An 18,719-nucleotide genomic window follows, 5' to 3' on the forward strand; every position below is an offset into this window, starting at 1 on the left:
CTATCCTTGATCTGGCCGTAACGATGCTCTCGTCCCTGTTTCTCATGGCCTTTTTCGCCGCCGTCGCCACGGCCAATCGGCTCGCCGGAATGTATCAAGCTCTTTTCTTTTATCAAGTCTACAGACTTGATGTCGATGCCAACGGCCTCGAGAACTGTCATATGGCACCCTCTTGTCGTCTAAACAACGATGTTTGCGATCTCGAGACTTTTATGAGGAAAGTCTCGCTTGTCAAGCCCAAACCACTTTTCTTCAACGGTGAACCCGTGATTGATCCAGCGACAAATAGACAATTCGATTTCAACGATCCTGATTTTGATCAAGTTAACTGGGATCTTGTTGGCGAGGGAGATGATCTCGGCATCTTTACCACAGAGATGCAAAAATCTGATTTCAAGGGCGATATCAAAAACGACGTATTGTTCAAAGATTGGGGGGGCCAGAACAGTTTTGATGGGGTCATGAGCAAAGCAGAGGAAATTACCAAAAACGCAATCTCTAAATTGAACGTCGACGGTAGGGAGCCTGCCCAGGGTGTCATAAATAGGATGCTTGCTGCGATTCAAACTCACGCAACTGCTCGACAAATCGATCTGATGAAGTCACTCACCAGCGAACTTACCTTGTTCCTGCAGTTGAATGGATTCTCGGCCGTATTGACAGATCCGATTGAAAAACCACCAATAGCAACTTATCAAGAGTTGGATATCGATGGTACTATCCGCGAAAACCAGGGTAAGACTGGTTTCAATACGGAATTCGAGCTGACACTAAGGACCTTTATTATAAACAAAGTGAAAGCAACTGGGAGACCGAAAACACATCTCAACACTGTTTTAAAAGCGCTGAGTGTGTACAAAAATCTGGCTGAGGTCTGCAATGCCACATGATAGAACGCTGGTAGATCACAGACGGCAAATCACACACTTGAAATTTATAAAAAGATGTATTTATCTAGAATTTCCAATAATCACAGAAGCCCTCACGAAGTCGACCCTCTATGTAACACTCGTTAGTACAATAATGCACCATTATTCGGGGCCGGAGTATAGCCATTATCGCCATTGCTTCCTTGACCCATGGATGGCTTTCATTAAATGAATACTCAGACATTCGGACATATTCCTGCTTATGCAGTCGAGGTACCCAAACGCTCATGAGATCATCTGGTTCCAAATCCATCTTGTAACGCCATGGTTGGGTCATCTCGTCGGTTGATGCATACCACGCCAAGCTTGCAATCATGAGCCATTCGACCTGTCGTTTCCAGGCTTTCACGGCTGCCTGAAATCGAGGACTCATAAGCATTTCAAAGATCTTTTGAACCTTTGGTTCCTTGTCTATAACGTGTTCCCTGTATATTGCTTCATATTTTCGCAACTGAACCTCATCGTCAACGTCAATCAGCTGTATAGGCGCATCACCCCACAACCCGAAGAGGCCCGATCTTACAGCTGATTCCTTGGTGATGTGTAGAGAAATAGCTGCCATGACAACATCAAGGCGGATTTGATGTCCTGGACAAAATAAAGTATAGTGTGATATCGTGGATATTGTAAAATTATTCTGCGCTTGATATTTGGCGATTGGACTTTCCGACGCCTTAGAATCATCAGCGCCGTCTAACAGTGCGTGTAATTTGAATGGATGAATCAACTCTGCTACGATAGAGCCTCGTTCCATAGGAATTCTTTCCATCCAATCCAGAAGCCAGTGGATCAAATCGTTACGGTCGCCGCTGTATTCGAATCGATACCAAGAATAGCCACGCTCCGAGGTCCAATTGAGGTGCAGCACATCCCGCCGGGGTTGCACCCAGATCGACTTTATGACTGGGATTATTGTATCATTCTCTCGAAACCAGAGTCCATGTTCCAGCGCAACCCGACGAGATTCATAGTTGACGAATGCTATGACAGGTTGCTTGGCATTTTCAATCGTGACGCGCTCGACATCGCAGACTTGTTCGGGTTTTCTCCCGTCAAAAAAGGTATCACAAGGATCGACTTGTGCCACACGATAGGGTAGACAGAGCTCCCAGATCATACGGCGTATTTCTGGTGGCAGTTGCGGGAAATAATGGAATGTCTCGCTGTCCATTTTGTAGAGTTATTCATCCATGAGTTGGTATTTAACTGGCGCGGGAAACGATAGTTACAAAAGTTCACTAAGGGGGAGGGGAGGGGATTCCAATGTTGATAAATACTCCAGTCGGGCCCGATATGTAATTTTATTAGTACAATTTTTTTTCCCTGCCAGTCATATTTACATAAGTATACTAAGCTACGTAGTAACTTATTTTGTATGACCACCTCTAGCCTTATTGCAGCAGGCGAGTCATCTGCCAATCCTAAATCCATGCAACTACTCCGCTAAGTTAGTTACTTACCGTACATAGTTGACTAACTAACCTGAAAAGTTCAGCTTAGCCATGATGCTAACTATCGCTCAGTTGGATTTCAAGACGTTATGATGCTGTCGTTTCGGTCTGGTTTACTCCAGTCATCAAACAGACTATTTACTCATGGAGTTGGCGATCGAGTCGAGAAAAGAACTGGCCGGGTGGACAACCGAGCGGACCTAGGTAGGGAGTAGAGAGAGAGGGAGGGAGAGAGAGAAAAGAAGTGATCAAGAGACCAGTTGACACAATCGCCCCTTCCTGATTTGCAGGATGGCAGCCAATTACCCAAAAGGCTGGAGCACAACACCAGGCCTCCAGCTACTCTGTGCCACCGCAAACCTCTCTCTCTATTCCATCAAGAGTCTATTCTATCTAGCAGCGATACAAATACATATCTACAGCATCAACGCACCGGCTTAGCTAGTCAGTATGTTCCGAACCTCGCAAACCCGAATCTCGCTCTCTGATTTCGAGGTCAACCAAACCCTATATACAATCTGGGCTCAAAGATTCGTGACCTTTAACCTTGCCTACTGTGCCCCCTTGAGCGAGGAGGAGGAAGATGAAGCCGAATTCTATAACGACTCATTGAGTACGATCTATACCAGGTCATCATCGGCAGGGTACACCATATCCGAGACCGACAGATATGCCTGCGATTTGTTAAAACGATATCGGGACACGAAATTTTACGTGAGTTCGTCGACATCAAATTCGGACGATTTACCTGAGTATTCGACTAGACCTCACGCAATTTTAAACACTCGCCCTGTTAACTACGGCGAGAGTTATCATATGGAAGGTACCTTCACCTCCCTCAACAGAATGACCATGCCAAATTCCAACTAACCGAGCCAAGGAGCATATCGTACCGCCATAGAGATCCCCGATTCACAAATATCTTCAACGCCTCCGATAGAATCATCTACCGAAACCTCACCACCTGCAACGGTTATCCTCTCACCTAGATCTCCCGATCCGATTCCAAGAGTCTGCAGGGTAAGCAGAATACTCGGATCTGGTTATTATGGCAATGTGCCCATCTTGCGAGTTCAAGTCCCAAGTGTTTATAAAAGGACGTCGGATATATTCTTCTCTGATATTATGGCAGAGAATGGTACGTTAGCATCTACTCAACGCAACCATATCAACCATACACTAACCAACAATTCCAGCCAGGTTCCATGGACTCATATGGCAAACCGGACAATCATCCCAACCCCTGCGAGATACATATTCCCGTCTGCCACTGAGACGAGCCCAGCAAGTGAACCAGGGTCGGTATTTGCTTGCACAACCTCCAAAAGAAAAGAGTTGGACGGGCACAAAAGCACAATCCGCGAAATGGTCAAAACAAAACACGCGTCCGGTAATTCATCGGCGGCCGGCGAAGAAGACTTTGGTACTGGAGGTAATCGATCAGAATGACGAGGAGGTTGAAGACGATGAGGAGCGATCAAGTGGTAAGTAGACAGATGATTCGATCAAGAGATCTGGACTCTCGAAGTGTACATATGTAATACCTATCTTGCATGTGTTATCGAAGTAGCATTAATTATATCACGAAGACGTGAATTACAGACTTCAACTTCAACAGAATCGAATAAAATCTCATACTCATTTTATTCACATCGTAATAGGTATATATCCATGTATTGTATCTAAAAAGAAGTTGGATAAGAACAAAAGGGGTTAAAAAACGGTAAACTAATCGATGCTCCAGTCCATGGTCAATAATATTCATTCGTCACACGCACAAAAGGGAATTTCCTCAGAAAAAATTTCCAAGATCAACAAAAAAAGGGGGGGATAGAAGAAGCGAAGATTACAAAGGAAATCTAGCATAATATCTTTCTAAGCAAAAAGAAAGAAGGAATCGTCGAGAAAAGTCTTCTTTCTCTTATATTCTAACGTTTTCTTCCTCAGCCTTGAATTTACTTCTTCTTGGCAAAGACCTGAGCACCATCGACAAGACGACGCTCAGTGTTCTGTCGGCCGTTGACGAAGTCAGGGTAGTTGAGGGTCAACTCAACGGAACCGTTGACAATGTTATCAACAGCCTCGACACCAAGCATGAAAGAGTGGTCCTGGTTACCGACTTCGTAGCGCCAGCTTCCGAAACGGCCACGAGACCAGATGCCCTTCTCTTGAAGCTTAGGGAGAAGCTGAGTGAGAGCACCCTCACGCTCCAAAGATGGAGTGGGGTAACCGTGGTCGAATCGGCGATGGTAGGTAGAGACAATCTCATCGTCGGGCTTGAGCATCTCGGTGTTAACGAGACCCTGGATGCAATCCTTGACAATAGTCTCAAGGTCAACAGGCTTGTAAGAGGACTCAGAGACCTCCAACATGATGGACCAGTAAGGACCGGACTTGGCCTCAGTGCTGGCAGGTCGGGAACCATCAGCAAGTTGCTGGGTGGGGAGCTTCTTGGAGGCGTCAGGCTGGTTGTAGGGAGAGTAGTTGGAGAAGATGGTGGCACGGTAGAAGGGGCAGTTGTCCTCGGGGAAGTAGAGCTATTATCCTCGTTAGTCTATTGGGTTTCAATCCTTTAAGAGACCGAGAACTTACCCAGCACTTGTCTCCAATGCGCTCGGGGCGCTCTCCACGAATACCAACACCAATAACGTGGGTGGAAGAGTAGAAGAGCTCCTTGGTGTGGTCAATGAGCTCCTTGTCGCCGATCTGTTCGCACAAAGCATCAACAGCCATGGTGGAGACGAGCTTCTCATAACCGACGGTGGTACCATCGGCCAAGGTGACAACCTTGGAGTTAGGGTTCACCTTGGCGACCTTTCCGTGCTCACCGAAGCGAGTCTTCTCCTTGGGGAGAGTGTTGGCAACGGCAATCCAGATACCACCGGTTCCGTCACGAGCAGGGAAACGGAAGGTAGCGTTGGGACCCCAGTTACCGGCAGTCTTGTTCAAGATGACGTTGGTAGTCACAGCCTTGACATTGGGGGCGGCGACACGCTCACCGAGCCAAGCGCATTGCATCTAAGATAGCACTCAGCATGATTGTACTATGAGGAACTGCGTGATAATATTGTCTCTTACCTTGGTGGTGGGAACAGCCCAGACCTTGAAGTTGTATGGGCGCATAAAAAGGTCAGCAAGACCAACACCCATTTGACGGAGAATCCACTCGTCAAAGGTCTTAGGCTTTGTGTTGGAGACGCGAGCCTCCAAAGCGGCGTCAATCATGCCCTCAATGCAGCGAACCTGCTCCTGCTTGGGAAGCATGGAGATGTTGTTCTGGAAAGGGTAGGGTACCCATTGGCCCTGGCAGCGGACGTAGGAAATACGCTCGTGAGTGTACCAGTCGTCGGGCTTGGGGAGAGCCTCGTCAATGCAGTCGTCGAAGTACTTGTAGTGGGAGAAGATGACGTGACCACCGACATCGTATAACTACACCGGATAATTGTTAGACAAGGCGCTTTCCCGAGTCATGAGACAGCATCATTGTACTTACAAATCCCTCAGGAGTAACATCTGTCGAGGCGAGACCACCAGGGATCTCATTAGAATCGACAATGAGCCATGATGGGCCGTCCTGTATCCATGGTCAGTTTCTGTTTCTTCAACCCCCTATTTTTTTTTTTTTTTTTTTTTTTTTGTGGCTTCCCACGAGTGAGGCGGGGAAGGTACGTACGATCTGATTCAAACGCTTTGCAGCACCCAAACCGGTAGGGCCTGCACCAATGACGAGGACGTCAACGGAACTGTCGAGAAGAACAATTGTCAGTTTTCGAGTTGTCAAGACGTTGCGCCGATGAGTCGAAACTCCAGAGGAGGGGGGGTAATGCGGCTCACATGTCTGGGTGGCTCATCCTGCCTTGGAGAATATCCTGGAAGCTGGGCACACGTTGCAAAGTTCTGCGGGCGATATTAAGCATAAGAGAAGTCTTTTGTTCCGCTGACTGACGCAGCAAGAATTAATTAGACAGATTGTGTTTGAGGAGAAATAGAGGAAGGAAGAAAAGTTCAACCAGAGGAGTCTCAGGGAGAGGGAAGAAAAAGAGAGGAAGCAGCAAGCTGTTGTGTTGCACGGGAAGGAGAGAGGACGTGCGTGGGTGCGTGGGTGCGTGCTTGCTTGTGGGGAGTGGGCGGTGTGCAACAGACCAGTGCCTGGTTTCAAGATCTCTCCTTTTTGGGACTGGTTCTTATTTCTATCTCTCTGTCTGCCTCTGATTCTCGTTCATCCACAGCGGCTACTCTTTCCCAGGCTCTGATTGATCGGTGCGGTTAGCTCGAGAGGACGTGCTAATATTACTTGACAACACAGGTCGGGTCGAGTGGAGCTGGCGTTCTGGGACCGGGAAAGGGGCAAACCTATCCAATTCCGACCACATCGCTTCTCTTCAGGCTCAGGTTGACAGGTTCTCTACGGCGCCTCCCTAATGCAGAAATCGTGAGCCAGTCACAATTGCCAATCTGGAATCCTCGTCAAGTCTCGCCCCATTGGAACCTTGAAGCTGATAGCCTCGTGTGAGACGAATTTCCACTTTCTCTCTTCTTTTGTTCCCCCCTAAGTCTGGAATGCTTTGGTGGCCGCCACCAATTTGCCTAAATTAAGTCTACGCACACTAATCGGGGTCTCTCCGAGCCCTATCCATCGCAATCCGTGATGCCTTCGACGGAACTTGACGGTCTCGACTCTTTCAATCGTCCCGAATTAGTCGCGTATATAGATATCATACTGGATCGCGCCGTTTCTGGCTGGCTTCATTTTCAGGAACAGGAAATAGAGGGATAGGAATCATAAGATACGATACATTCCGATAGAGAAGCCCCAATTGGACTCAGCGCTTGGCGGTCACAGCGCCGGAAGCGGCTTTGCCAAGCATTTCCTAGATAGTACATACGTACTCTGTACAACTGCATGGTGACACAGGATGGCACATGGCCCTTAAGTTACTCTATCTACGACAACAATGTAAGATGGAGTATTAATATCACCCTACTATCAGTGACGGCTGCTTGCAACAGATCTGATAGCATGGTCGTGACCCACGATCGGCATGCGCCGTCAAACCGAGCACAGGGCATACATGGCCACACGGTAGGCTTGTTGGTTACATTTACGTAGTAAACATAACAACAGAGAGGTACATAACGAGCTTTCAATGTGGAAGCCATGTGCCCCTACACGGTACGGAAATAAAGAAACAATAGCACCAGTCAGCAATTCGTATTACTAGTTTAGGTCACACTTGATTACTGGAACAGGGATCTTTTTATGTGAAGCCGCTCTGGGGCGATCTCTCGATCCATCGATATACGTACTTACTACATAGTAACTAGTTATCGACTCAGGGGTTATCCGTAGATGTCAATCATCATCGGGTAAAACAATGGTGAAATTGTTGGTCCCACTGATGGACGTGTCGGAAGGATGTTGTATTCGTCACTAAGGGAGACGATCAATAAATGTGTCCAACCACTTGCAGTCACTTCTTGCAATCATCATGTTGTTCTACCCCTCTGTTCTCCATTCTTTGTTGACCAGCTCCTGATCATTGATCCCGAACCCCTATTGTCAAACACATACGTAGCAAGGCTACTCTCGCGGCACAAAGCGTACTCCGTACTTAGAGCGGCCTAAGCTCTCGGCAGTTTCTGCACGAAATCATCAGCTCACAGACTCATGGATCAGATGTCCACCCACAGAGTCCACTGTTCAACAGACTATGGAAACGGGCTTGAATAGGAGATTAGCACAATATTAGCCTTAAGCTTAACTAGTGCTCTTATCTTGGCTGGGAGGCAAATTAAATTACCAGATTCTGGGCCCTGACGTTTCCTTATTACGCGTCTTTTTGCTGATCCGTAATTGACACGCTTTGTCGATCTTACCAGAGTACACATTTCCAATTTCATAGTTCATGCTCTAGAGAGAGTTCCACACAGATCGTCGGATAGTTTTCTATAACTACGTGTCAAGTCCCTTGATTAAGAAGCCGAAAACTCCGTTCTCCACGATAGCACGTATGATGTTTTGACGCTGATTTGAGCACGTTTTCCTTTTCAAGATACCCAGTTCACATTGATGTCGTCATTGGCATCGATTTTTTGTCTTTTTTTATGCCTGTACGACGTAGATCCCGAAATATCGGGACTGCATTCAGGATATGGTAGAGCTGGCGACATTATCACAGTGACCACCGTCAGCACAAAATGACCTTGATAGCAGACTGTAGCTCTGGAAGACTTGAAATCTTGAATGCACAATGGTGGATGCTCCTTATGTACCGAGGCAGATGTCAGAATCTCTCCGCTTGTGGCCATGCATACCACATCAAAAAGCTTCCCAACGAAGTAGTTATCTACCAGAACCTTTTTGATGTCTCACAGCCACTGAAGTACCTCCAGTAAGGTGCGTGGTGGTTGCCATTTTTTTTTTCTTGACTCTCACCGCTTGAATCACCGCCAAGTTTGTATCTTTGAAAACAACGCGTACAGTATTACCAAAGACTGGGATATTAATATCGACTGATGGACTGATCTGGGTCAGTGTTCCCGATGCTTCATGCAAAGCTGGAAAGAGTCAAAAGTGACCGAGCCGCAATAATAACGGTCAGTCTGGATGCATGTTGGTGTACAGAGTACAGGCGTCGTGGAAGTACGGAGTACGTCCTGACAGCATTAAGAATGTTGCCAGGACGTAAATTTACTAAAATTAGCGTACGGTATGGTACGCCTAGTGGCTGTACCATTGACGGAAACGGGCTGGTGTGCAAACCTTGGTCGCGTTATTGTGCCAAAAGCCTAAATGGCTGAGGAGGAATACGAGGCTAGTCGCAGACAAGAAGAGTCGGTAAATTTAGCAGCTCTTGACGAGGGTGGCGGCTGTATGGTGTCATCGTGGCCAACGGGCGTCAGGTTACGACTAGGAGTATGGAGTACGTACTCGTAGTATGTACGCTGTTATGTTAGCAGACCTGAAACCGTGCGCCGTGTTTCAAGCCAGGCACCCACTTTCCTGTGCCACTTCCGCCAACCGGCCCTCCCTCCTTCCCATGTCTCACGCTTTCCCTAAAGCCCCAAACTCGCTCCTTCCCTCGGCCCAGTGCCCCCGCCCCCTATTTTTTCTCTTTCGTCGTTGCTTGTTTGCTCCTTCCCTGAAAGAGAAGCCCAGAGTCCAGACACGCACGTTCGTTCGCTGCTTCCGGCTGCCACATACTAAACACTATGTATACTAAGTAAATCCTCCGTAGTCCTACTGTCCTTCCTGCTGTACACAGTACTCCGTATATTATTATTCAGTTCTCCTCTTCTTCTAATCATCGCTGTTCTATTCGTGCGACTAATTCCTCTAACGGCACCTGCTCGTTGTCCCTATCCCTATCTCCCACTGGCCGGTTGTCGCCTGAACGAACCCACGGCCCTGGTCGATCTCCGCTTCTTCGATATCTACTAAATCTCTAGCCCGCGCCAGTCAACCTGTCCTTTCAGCTTCAGCCCCCAGCGAACGAGGAAAAGGGGTGCGAGTGGACTGCGAAGAGATTGGTTGGTTAGCCAGTTATAGTACGTACCAGAATACATGCTTTTCCCTGTACGTCTTAGACGCGGAACCACAAACGATCCTAACCACTCCTGTTGCGTCTGGAATCGGTCTGAACTCTGTCTCGTTCATCTTTTTTCGTGAATTTTTTTTTTCTGTATAGTATGCTGAATTATCCTCGTTGGTCCTTTTGCCTTGCCCTGCCCCTCCACTCGAAGTCAGTTAGCACCTTTTCTGCCGCTCACCACGGTAAGAGACTAGCAGTACAGTACTACTACGTGCTTGTGTACTCCCTCCCCCCATTCCATCCCTTGAAATCTCCCAAAGCCTATTTGGTCTTCTACCATCATCATTACTTCTTTTCAAACTTCCATTCCTCCATGCCCGTTTACGTGCTTCTGTTCTAATCCTTCTATAACCTTTTTTGCTCTTGTGTTTTTATTCGTGTTCGTCACTTGCTTACATCACGGCAGTCGATCACAGCCACTCGTTAGGCCTTGTTACGTACCTCGTTTTATCCGCCCATCACCATCAACGAACTTGCCTTAATTAATTCTTTTTTCCCACAACCTTCCTCGTGGCATCCTCGTCTTTCGGCAACAGCAGCCAATTTCGGCAGCGCCCTTTCGAACTTCAACGATTTTTCAGTGAACAAGCTCGTATCATCGCAACCACAATGAGCTCCGATAACGAAAAGGCCCGTACCTCTGGCGAGGTCTCTCGCCCAGAGCCTGTTCTGCCCACCGTCAACCCGGAAGCACCCAAGTCGGAGCCTCCCAAGGCTGCTTTGCACCCTGCTTTCTATGTCGGGTGAGTTCTTATTTTCGAAGCAGAAAACATACGGAAACAGGGCCTGGACTGACCTGCTTTGGCAGTACCTGGATTGCTTTGAGTTCCAGTGTCATTCTGTTCAACAAACATATTTTGGATTACGCTCAATTCCGTAAGTAATCTGTCCTGTTGGATCGACTACACTTGTATAGCGATGCTGATCTCTGGGGGTTTTTTTAATAGGCTATCGTATGTGAAACCGCGCTCTTCCTCTGACAACGTTCTCTAACCGAATTCTAGCTATTTTCTTGACAACATGGCATTTGGCCTTCGCAACCCTCATGACCCAGATCCTCGCCCGCACAACCACCTTGCTTGATGGCCGCAAGACCGTCAAGATGACTGGTCGCGTCTACCTCCGTGCTATCGTTCCTATCGGTCTCTTCTTCAGTCTGAGTTTGATCTGCGGTAATGTCACCTATCTGTACCTCAGCGTCGCTTTCATCCAGATGCTCAAGGCCACTACCCCTGTCGCTGTCCTATTCGCTACTTGGGGTTTGGGAATGGCTCCTGTCAACTTGAAGGTGCTTATGAACGTCTCAGCTATTGTCGTCGGTGTTATCATTGCTTCCTTTGGTGAGATCAAGTTCGTCTTTATCGGCTTCTTGTTCCAAATCGGTGGTATCATCTTCGAGGCTATTCGCTTGGTCATGGTTCAGCGCTTGTTGAGCTCTTCTGAATTCAAGATGGACCCTCTTGTCTCTCTCTACTACTTTGCTCCGGTTTGCGCTGTTATGAACGGTGTTACTGCTCTTTTCCTCGAAGTTCCCAAGATGACCATGGGCGACATCTACAACGTTGGATTGCTTACCCTCTTGGCCAACGCTATGGTCGCTTTCATGTTGAACGTTTCCGTTGTCTTCTTGGTAAGTGGCCTGATTCATGCCTACGCGTGTTTACTATGTCTAACCTGTTCAACAGATTGGCAAGACTTCTTCATTGGTCATGACCCTCTGCGGTGTCTTGAAGGATATTCTTCTTGTCGCTGCTTCCATGGCTATCTGGCACACTCCCGTTACCGGCCTTCAGTTCTTCGGTTACTCCATCGCCCTCGGTGGTCTCGTCTACTACAAGCTCGGCGGTGAAAAGCTCAAGGAATACTCCAGCCAGGCCCAGCGCTCTTGGGCCGAATACGGTAGCACCAACCCTGGCCAGCGTCGTCTCGTTATCATTGGCGCCGTCGTCGTTGGATTCTTCTTATTTGTTGGAGCTCTTGCTCCCAGCTATGCACCAGATTCTGTTGACCACATTCGCGGTGCCCTCGGTGGTGCATCAGCCGGCCGCGTTTAAACCCCGTGTCGACTACAGAGACCGCCATTTGCGAGATGAACATGCGATTGAAATCAGCCATCGATTAATAGCTGGAAAGTTTGAATATCCAATATACATCTCTCGCTGGACGTTTCTCTCATTAAGGAAAGGCTTGTTCTATACATATATGCGGCACAATCGTTACGATATGACTCGATATACCGTATCGAGTTCCACATTCAGGCCTCGATATATTATTGTATGACTGCAACGGTTGGATCCGCTGGAAACTGCAGCCAGTTATTGTGTAATATTTGGGGGGAATGTTTTTCTGTTACATGCCCTGGACCTTCCTTTGCTTTACAGTTTCACTTCTTTCCATCTTCTATTTGATCCTTTTTCTGTTCGACGTCACCCTGTTTCCTGCTTTTGGAGAAGGATCCACGAAAATACATTTTATTCACCCCTTTATGTAACGTTTCCCTTTTCATTGCTAATGGCATACTGTTCCGCGCATCTAGGTTATTTTTCATTTTCATGCTGCATTGTGACTATACGCGTTGCTCTATTTATTTTATTTTCTGTTTGCGATGTGTGTTTAGAATAGATGATGCACCAGGGTTCGAGTGCTGGTAATTCTTGCTTGTAGAATGATACGAAAATCAAAAACACTATTACTGCATTTCCTCGTTTCTGCTCTCGACCGATACGTATTATCAATCGGCGTGATCTGTATGTGGTCGGTGTAGTGCAGCTGAGCTTCAGCCCAGCGGAGCATCGGTGCTTTCTCGGACTCCCGCTCTGGGATAGCGTGACAATCAGGCTGAGTCAGCCGCCTCAGGCTGTAATAAGTTAGTTAACTTACTCCTCTTTGAATGTTCATTGGCCTGGATGGCGGGCAGGGCCACCCAATTGTATTCTCTCCTGGAAGCCATTGGTGGAGCGCCAAGCATCTCGTTACCGATCGTGACAGGCCAATCAACTTGCGCATAATATGCGGGCCACTGCCAGTGCGGCGACTGTGATGTGCGTGCCAACTGCGTAGCCGCAGGCATGGCTCCTAGTCTGCCCGCCCAGCAGAAGCAAACAGATCAAACTCTCCCCAAAAGAGCCAAGTCAGCTTGTCATCGCGCAGGCAAAGATTTCCTATTGGCGCTCCTTCCTCGCTCCTCGCTGGCTGCTCCACTGCCTCAGGCACTCCCTGTCTGGATCGACGCCGCTATTGGCCACGCCGCTCCTCCGCATCCCATCGCAAATTCGGCAGATTCGTCTATGCATTCCGCGTCCGCATTCGTCGTCGTCCAGACTCCGTCGAGCACTTCTGCTCTGTCTGCTCCATCCTTGGGGCTTCTTTTCCCTCTTCATGCAACCAACCCGTGGTGAGGCAGGCTCGCTCCCGATTCTTCCGTTGCTTTCATTCCCCGTGAGCCTTGCCCTCTTGACTTACTTCTCTTTCACTTTACTTTCCTTTCTTCTTTCTTTCTTCCCTTCTTCCTTCCTTCCTTCCCTTCCTCCTTCCCTCTCTCTTCCACCGCAATCAATTGATTCCCTCCATTATACCGCTTCACGTCATCAACTCGTGACCACCTTCCTCTTATAATTACCTTATAACCTCCACGTCGCGTCTACTGACAACCACGCTTCAACACCAACGCGACGCTCTTTACTTCCTTGCGCTACCGAACCTTCTCTGCTTCATTGCAGCGGATATTGATCAGGTCTTATACTGTTGTCTTGCATGATAAACAGTGTAGTGACTCTCGACGCATATAAAGGTTTCTAATAGCTCACTAGTTCAGACTCACCTTTTTAGACAGGCACTTACAGCTCACTCTCATCTCCCTCACTTCCTCTTTCCACTCCCATCGCTCGAAAGCGGAGATCAAACAAGCAATCGATTATTCGCCAACATGGGTTCCGTCTACAACAATTTCTCCGACGGCCCTACCATGATCCTACCCTCATCTCAAAACCATCCCTCGTTTCAGTTCCCTTCTCAGTCCATCCAGGGTTTACAAGCCTATGAATCTGGCTCCTGGTCCATGGACGCCGTGTACGCAAGCCCATTCAAAGGGCCAACGCGTCACTCCACGAGCTGGACGCCCCCATCTTCTTCAAAGACTATATTCACAAATCCCTCACGCAAGAGATCGCGTAACGACAGTGAAGATGATGACCTCTCCAACTCGAAACTGAGCATTGCAGCTTCTGCACCTGTTGCTCAAGCGCCCATCTATGGCGAGGCCATGGCCGTGTCAGCCGAAAGTCGGACCAGCACAGGGTACGAAGAAGATGCTGCAAAGAAAGCCGCGCAGTTGCAGCAATCCAATAGTGGGCGCAAATCACGACGTCTTGACACCTCAGCATCCAGCACCGACGACGTTGATCTTGCCTGGATTCAAAATCAACTACAAGCTACGCCCAACGACGATAACCGCCGCTGTCTTGGCAAGACCGGCTCCTTCAACATGACTGATGAACCTCGAGTTGATGGTGTGACTCTCCTGCTTGGTATTAGCTGGCAACGTGTTAGCCATGACGACGACATGGCGCCTGCAGTTTCTGGCTGGGAAAAATATATCAATAATCATTTCTATAAGTATATGCGAGACGCTCGCATCATTCTGAAGAACCGTAGCCTCAACGCATATTTGGTTGCGGCACCTCCGGCACAGGATCTTCCTCTTCAGGACACCATTAGACATAGTAATTACGCCGCTATGCCCAGTGTATATCAGTTTGATCTATCTTCCTATTTCTTCCTCTTCAAGGAGGACCTGACAGAAGCACAATTGGTTGGCTCAACATTAGACAACTGTCTCCGCAACATTCAATCGACACCGATTCAGTTTGAAGGATTCGAGATATTACGCGCTTCTGAACGATCACCTGAGCGCATCATTGTTCCTGACCAGGTCAACTGTGTTGTTGGAAACGGCGTTCCCATTACACCCATTAACAACGAACATCGGGAGAAGGCCAATCTGAATAATGATATAGTGATGAGCATGGGGACGGACATGGACGTCGACCTATAACTTCCTTTTCAATCCTGTTTCGCGAACCGGCGGCTTTGTTTCGACATTTTGTTTCGCTTATCCGTTTCCCCCCCCAACGAAACGTCGTTGACGTATCGATATTTTGACGCTTTGCAGTTTCGGTTCGCTTTTGGATAGCGACGTCGCGTCTGTTTGTTACTAATCTTCCCCGGGATACGAAAGGGAGGTTAATTTTGATCTTTTATCATATTTTTGTTTCTGATTTTGACAAAAAACCGAGATCTCAAATGAGAAACAGTAAGTCATTAGATACGTGATAATATCAATGAGAAAAAAAAAAGTTATAACAGTCGATATTCTTCTATCGTTGTACATCGAATCAATAGAGCGCACGGTAATATCTAAGCAATTCCTTTTTAGATAAATGTATGATAGTATTGAGAACAAACAACAGAGATAGCAGCGGAACTGCTTGTGGCAATGATTCATTTTTCCAATAGTCTGGCGGCGGGAATCGAAACGTTGGACGAGCCAGAGAATCCGATTAAGTCAAATCACATGACCTGGCAGTGAGTGACCCAAGCATTCCGCTCGGCCATCGTCAGAGGAAGTTTCTTCCCCTCCAAACTCCGCGCGTCGCTGGACTCGTTTCTTGCCTCTAGTGCTCTCTAATTAACGCGCGCGTTCGCCGTTCGCCGTTCGCGAAATTTTATAGACCGAGACCCGCTTGGGAAGGAGAGACTTATTATTCCGGTTGTTTGTTTTCCTTTTTTTATTGACTGTATTACTATTGTTCTATTGCGTCGTGTGTGGTACATGCTTTGAACTTTTTTTTTTATCCGAGACCGCGGGGAAATTATTATCGAACTACTATCAGCTACTACTATATCGAAGGGGTGTGATGAACATGATAGACTTGATACATCGAATATTCGGTACTATCACAACTTGAAACAACTCCGATAAGGATAATCATCAGCATGCCTCTCGTCAAGCCGCCTGTGCGACCGCAGCCCCGGCAGCCCGTCAGCAGACTGCAAAGTATCAAGCCGCCTCAGTCAGGAGCAATCCCACTCAAACGTCCTGTGGGGATACAAATTCCTCGAGTCGGCAGTGTCAGCAGCGCCAGCGGTGTGAGCCATGCAGCAGCACCACCGATCAAAAGGCCGGAAAGCAAACGACCAGCCGAGACATGTCCCAACCCTAACTGTCCTGATCCTCGCATCATTCGTGATGAGGACATGAAAGTCTGTGAGACCTGTGGTGCGGTCGTCAGTGAGGATACCCTCGTCTCAGAGATTAGCTTTGGAGAGACCTCGGCCGGTGCAGCGGTCGTGCAGGGATCGTATGTCGGTGCCGATCAGACTCATACCCGGAGCAGTGGTCCGGGTTTCCATCGTGGAGGAGGCATGGAAAGTCGCGAAATCACTGAGCAGAATGGTGCCCGCTATATTCAGCAGATGGCGCTAGCTTTAGACATTCCCGAAAGCGCGCAAAAGGCTGCTGGTCAAGTATTCAAGTTGGCTGTGGGATTGAACTTCATTCAGGGTCGACGCACCAAGACCGTTGCTGCTGTGTGTTTATATATTGCCTGCCGACGCCAGCCGGGAAATACAGTCATGCTCATCGATTTGTCGGATGTGTTGATGATAAATGTGTTCAAAGTCGGTCGGGCGTATAAGATGTTGCTGGAAGAATTGCGACTTGGCGGCACAGTCTTTACGATGAATCCCGTCGATCCCGAGAATCTGATTCTGCGGTTTGCCAAGCAGCTTGAGTTTGGTAACAGGACCATGCATGTTGCCAAAGAAGCTGCTAGAATTGTGCAGCGTATGAATCGTGACTGGATGACAACCGGTCGTCGGCCGGCGGGTATCTGTGGCGCTGCACTTATTCTAGCAGCACGAATGAATAATTTCCGACGTACTGTGCGAGAAGTTGTTTATGTTGTCAAGGTCACTGAGGTGACTATCAACCAGCGACTGAACGAGTTTAGTTCTACTGATAGCGGTGGTCTTACCGTCGACCAGTTTCGATCAGTTCACCTGGAAACTGCACATGATCCTCCGTCTTTTAATCCAAAGAAGAAAGAAGGTCGAAAAAGAAAAGCGAAAGTGTTGGAGACTGCAGCAGAAATTGAAGAATCGGAAACAGAGACGGAAACAGATGCTCAACCGACACCACCACCAGCAAAGCAACATCGTATCGATGCAGATGGTTTTGCTATTCCGGATATCCCTATAGACCCTGCATTGACTGCTGGAAATTACCAAACTACAACTGCGCAAGATGCAGTCTCTAGCATAGAGGCAGAACTCTTAGCGCAGTCAGTCCTCGATAAAGAGCAAGAACAAACATCGAAAAAAGGAAAGAAGAAACAAACAATACCCGAACCAACTCCCGAAGAGCTTGCTTCAGAAGAAGCGCTTGAGAATGAAATGCATCAATTCCTGGCCAATGGCTCCGACATGGTCGAAGCTGCGGCAACTACTCGAACGGTAGCAGCAGCAGCAGCTGCTGCTGCAAAACCCCGGGTGCCAGTCTCGGACAATATAGAAATTGAAGCGTCTGAATTCGACTCTGACCCCGAAGTCGCAAATTGTCTTCTTTCGCCCGCAGAAGTCGAGATCAAAGAACGAATCTGGGTACATGAGAACCGAGACTATCTCCGCGCACAGCAAGCAAAAGCCCTAAAGCAGGCGCTATCTCTGGGTGAGGACGACGGAACTTCACAGAAGAAGCCACGCAAACGCCGCAAAGGAAGACTGGGCGACGTCACCTATCTGCAAGGTGAAGATGGAAAGGGTAGTCGCGCCTCTACACCGGCTGAAGCTACGAGACTCATGCTTGAGCAGAGAGGCTATAGTAAGAAGATCAACTATAAGATGTTGTTCGATCTATACGGTGAGGAAGGCGCAGCCGAAATCGAAAAGGCAGAGGCACAGAGACAAAGTCGCAGCCAGAGCGTGGCATCCGAAGCAGCGTCGTCTGCCAATATCAAACCTATCATCTCGACTACAGCTGCACCCAAGATTACGATTCCAGGTGCAACGGCGGGAGGATTCAACGAGGCTGACTATGACGATGAGGAAGATGCAGACGAGGCGGGTGGTGAAGAGCCAGACGATGATCAGGAAATTCAGAATGCCTTTGCTGGAAATTACGATGAGGAGGATGATTACTATGATGATCAGGCAAGCGACGACGGTTATTAGCCATATTAGCCATATTATATATAGTATATTAGATCTTATTATCCTTATTATTGATCGGGTCAATTTTCCATTCAACGCCGACGAATAGTTACTATGTTAGGTCCCAGCAGTTATGCATCGCTTGTTCCCGCCGCGTTTCAAGGGTTTCACGATATGCTGCAGATGTTTCACCCACAAAACACCAAACAATCAAAATACACAACTGGACGATCGTAACCAATCCCTCGACCAGAAAGAAGAACCAATCCACGACAACGCCTTTGTTAAAGCCCAGAGGCATCCGACCTGTAGCAGAAATCTCTCGGGTGGCGGCAGGGCAGCACGCTGATTGGGCGGGAGAGCCATGCGGCATTTGTGCGTGATGAGTGGTGACGCTTTCTCCTCCTCCGTCCTGGTCGAATAGGGAAGGAAGAAAAACAAAAGAGAGGGAGAAAACAGGCACAAAAGGCGCAACTGCTCTCTTCTTATTATTAATTGACGGTTCTATGATTCGCTTTTTTTAATGTTTCTATTTCTCC

The 18,719-nt window shown here is 48.0% G+C and overlaps 8 protein-coding genes across 8 annotated transcripts; 6 read left to right on the forward strand and 2 right to left on the reverse strand.

Moving 5' to 3' along the window:
* Positions 1–23: 23 nt before the first annotated feature.
* On the forward strand, positions 24–890 carry EYB26_000735 (uncharacterized protein; the record flags this gene model as incomplete). Its single annotated transcript, XM_054260051.1, has 1 exon — positions 24–890. The coding sequence occupies one exon, from the start codon at positions 24–26 to the stop codon at positions 888–890; it is 867 nt and encodes a 288-aa protein (XP_054116026.1).
* Positions 891–1,012: 122 nt separating this feature from the next.
* On the reverse strand, positions 1,013–2,100 carry EYB26_000736 (uncharacterized protein; the record flags this gene model as incomplete). The annotated part of the gene is made up of 3 exons (XM_054260052.1): positions 1,013–1,087; positions 1,147–1,380; positions 1,453–2,100. 3 exons carry the CDS (start codon positions 2,098–2,100, stop codon positions 1,013–1,015), a joined length of 957 nt encoding a protein of 318 aa, XP_054116027.1.
* Positions 2,101–2,830: 730 nt separating this feature from the next.
* Positions 2,831–3,872, forward strand: EYB26_000737 (uncharacterized protein; the record flags this gene model as incomplete). Its single annotated transcript, XM_054260053.1, has 3 exons — positions 2,831–3,203; positions 3,261–3,518; positions 3,577–3,872. 3 exons carry the CDS (start codon positions 2,831–2,833, stop codon positions 3,870–3,872), a joined length of 927 nt encoding a protein of 308 aa, XP_054116028.1.
* Positions 3,873–4,335: 463 nt separating this feature from the next.
* EYB26_000738 (uncharacterized protein) lies at positions 4,336–6,231 on the reverse strand (the record flags this gene model as incomplete). Its single annotated transcript, XM_054260054.1, has 6 exons — positions 4,336–4,917; positions 4,973–5,398; positions 5,459–5,809; positions 5,874–5,954; positions 6,054–6,123; positions 6,215–6,231. 6 exons carry the CDS (start codon positions 6,229–6,231, stop codon positions 4,336–4,338), a joined length of 1,527 nt encoding a protein of 508 aa, XP_054116029.1.
* Positions 6,232–10,581: 4,350 nt separating this feature from the next.
* EYB26_000739 (uncharacterized protein) lies at positions 10,582–12,026 on the forward strand (the record flags this gene model as incomplete). The annotated part of the gene is made up of 5 exons (XM_054260055.1): positions 10,582–10,715; positions 10,781–10,848; positions 10,920–10,925; positions 10,977–11,602; positions 11,658–12,026. 5 exons carry the CDS (start codon positions 10,582–10,584, stop codon positions 12,024–12,026), a joined length of 1,203 nt encoding a protein of 400 aa, XP_054116030.1.
* A 1,014-nt stretch (positions 12,027–13,040) lies between these two features.
* On the forward strand, positions 13,041–13,370 carry EYB26_000740 (uncharacterized protein; the record flags this gene model as incomplete). The annotated part of the gene is made up of 1 exon (XM_054260056.1): positions 13,041–13,370. The coding sequence occupies one exon, from the start codon at positions 13,041–13,043 to the stop codon at positions 13,368–13,370; it is 330 nt and encodes a 109-aa protein (XP_054116031.1).
* A 527-nt stretch (positions 13,371–13,897) lies between these two features.
* Positions 13,898–15,025, forward strand: EYB26_000741 (uncharacterized protein; the record flags this gene model as incomplete). Its single annotated transcript, XM_054260057.1, has 1 exon — positions 13,898–15,025. The coding sequence occupies one exon, from the start codon at positions 13,898–13,900 to the stop codon at positions 15,023–15,025; it is 1,128 nt and encodes a 375-aa protein (XP_054116032.1).
* A 941-nt stretch (positions 15,026–15,966) lies between these two features.
* Positions 15,967–18,201, forward strand: EYB26_000742 (uncharacterized protein; the record flags this gene model as incomplete). Its single annotated transcript, XM_054260058.1, has 1 exon — positions 15,967–18,201. The coding sequence occupies one exon, from the start codon at positions 15,967–15,969 to the stop codon at positions 18,199–18,201; it is 2,235 nt and encodes a 744-aa protein (XP_054116033.1).
* Positions 18,202–18,719: the final 518 nt, after the last annotated feature.

This window comes from Talaromyces marneffei, chromosome 1 (assembly GCF_009556855.1).
Source record: "Talaromyces marneffei chromosome 1, complete sequence".
In the NCBI taxonomy this organism is placed as follows: Eukaryota; Fungi; Ascomycota; class Eurotiomycetes; order Eurotiales; family Trichocomaceae; genus Talaromyces; species Talaromyces marneffei.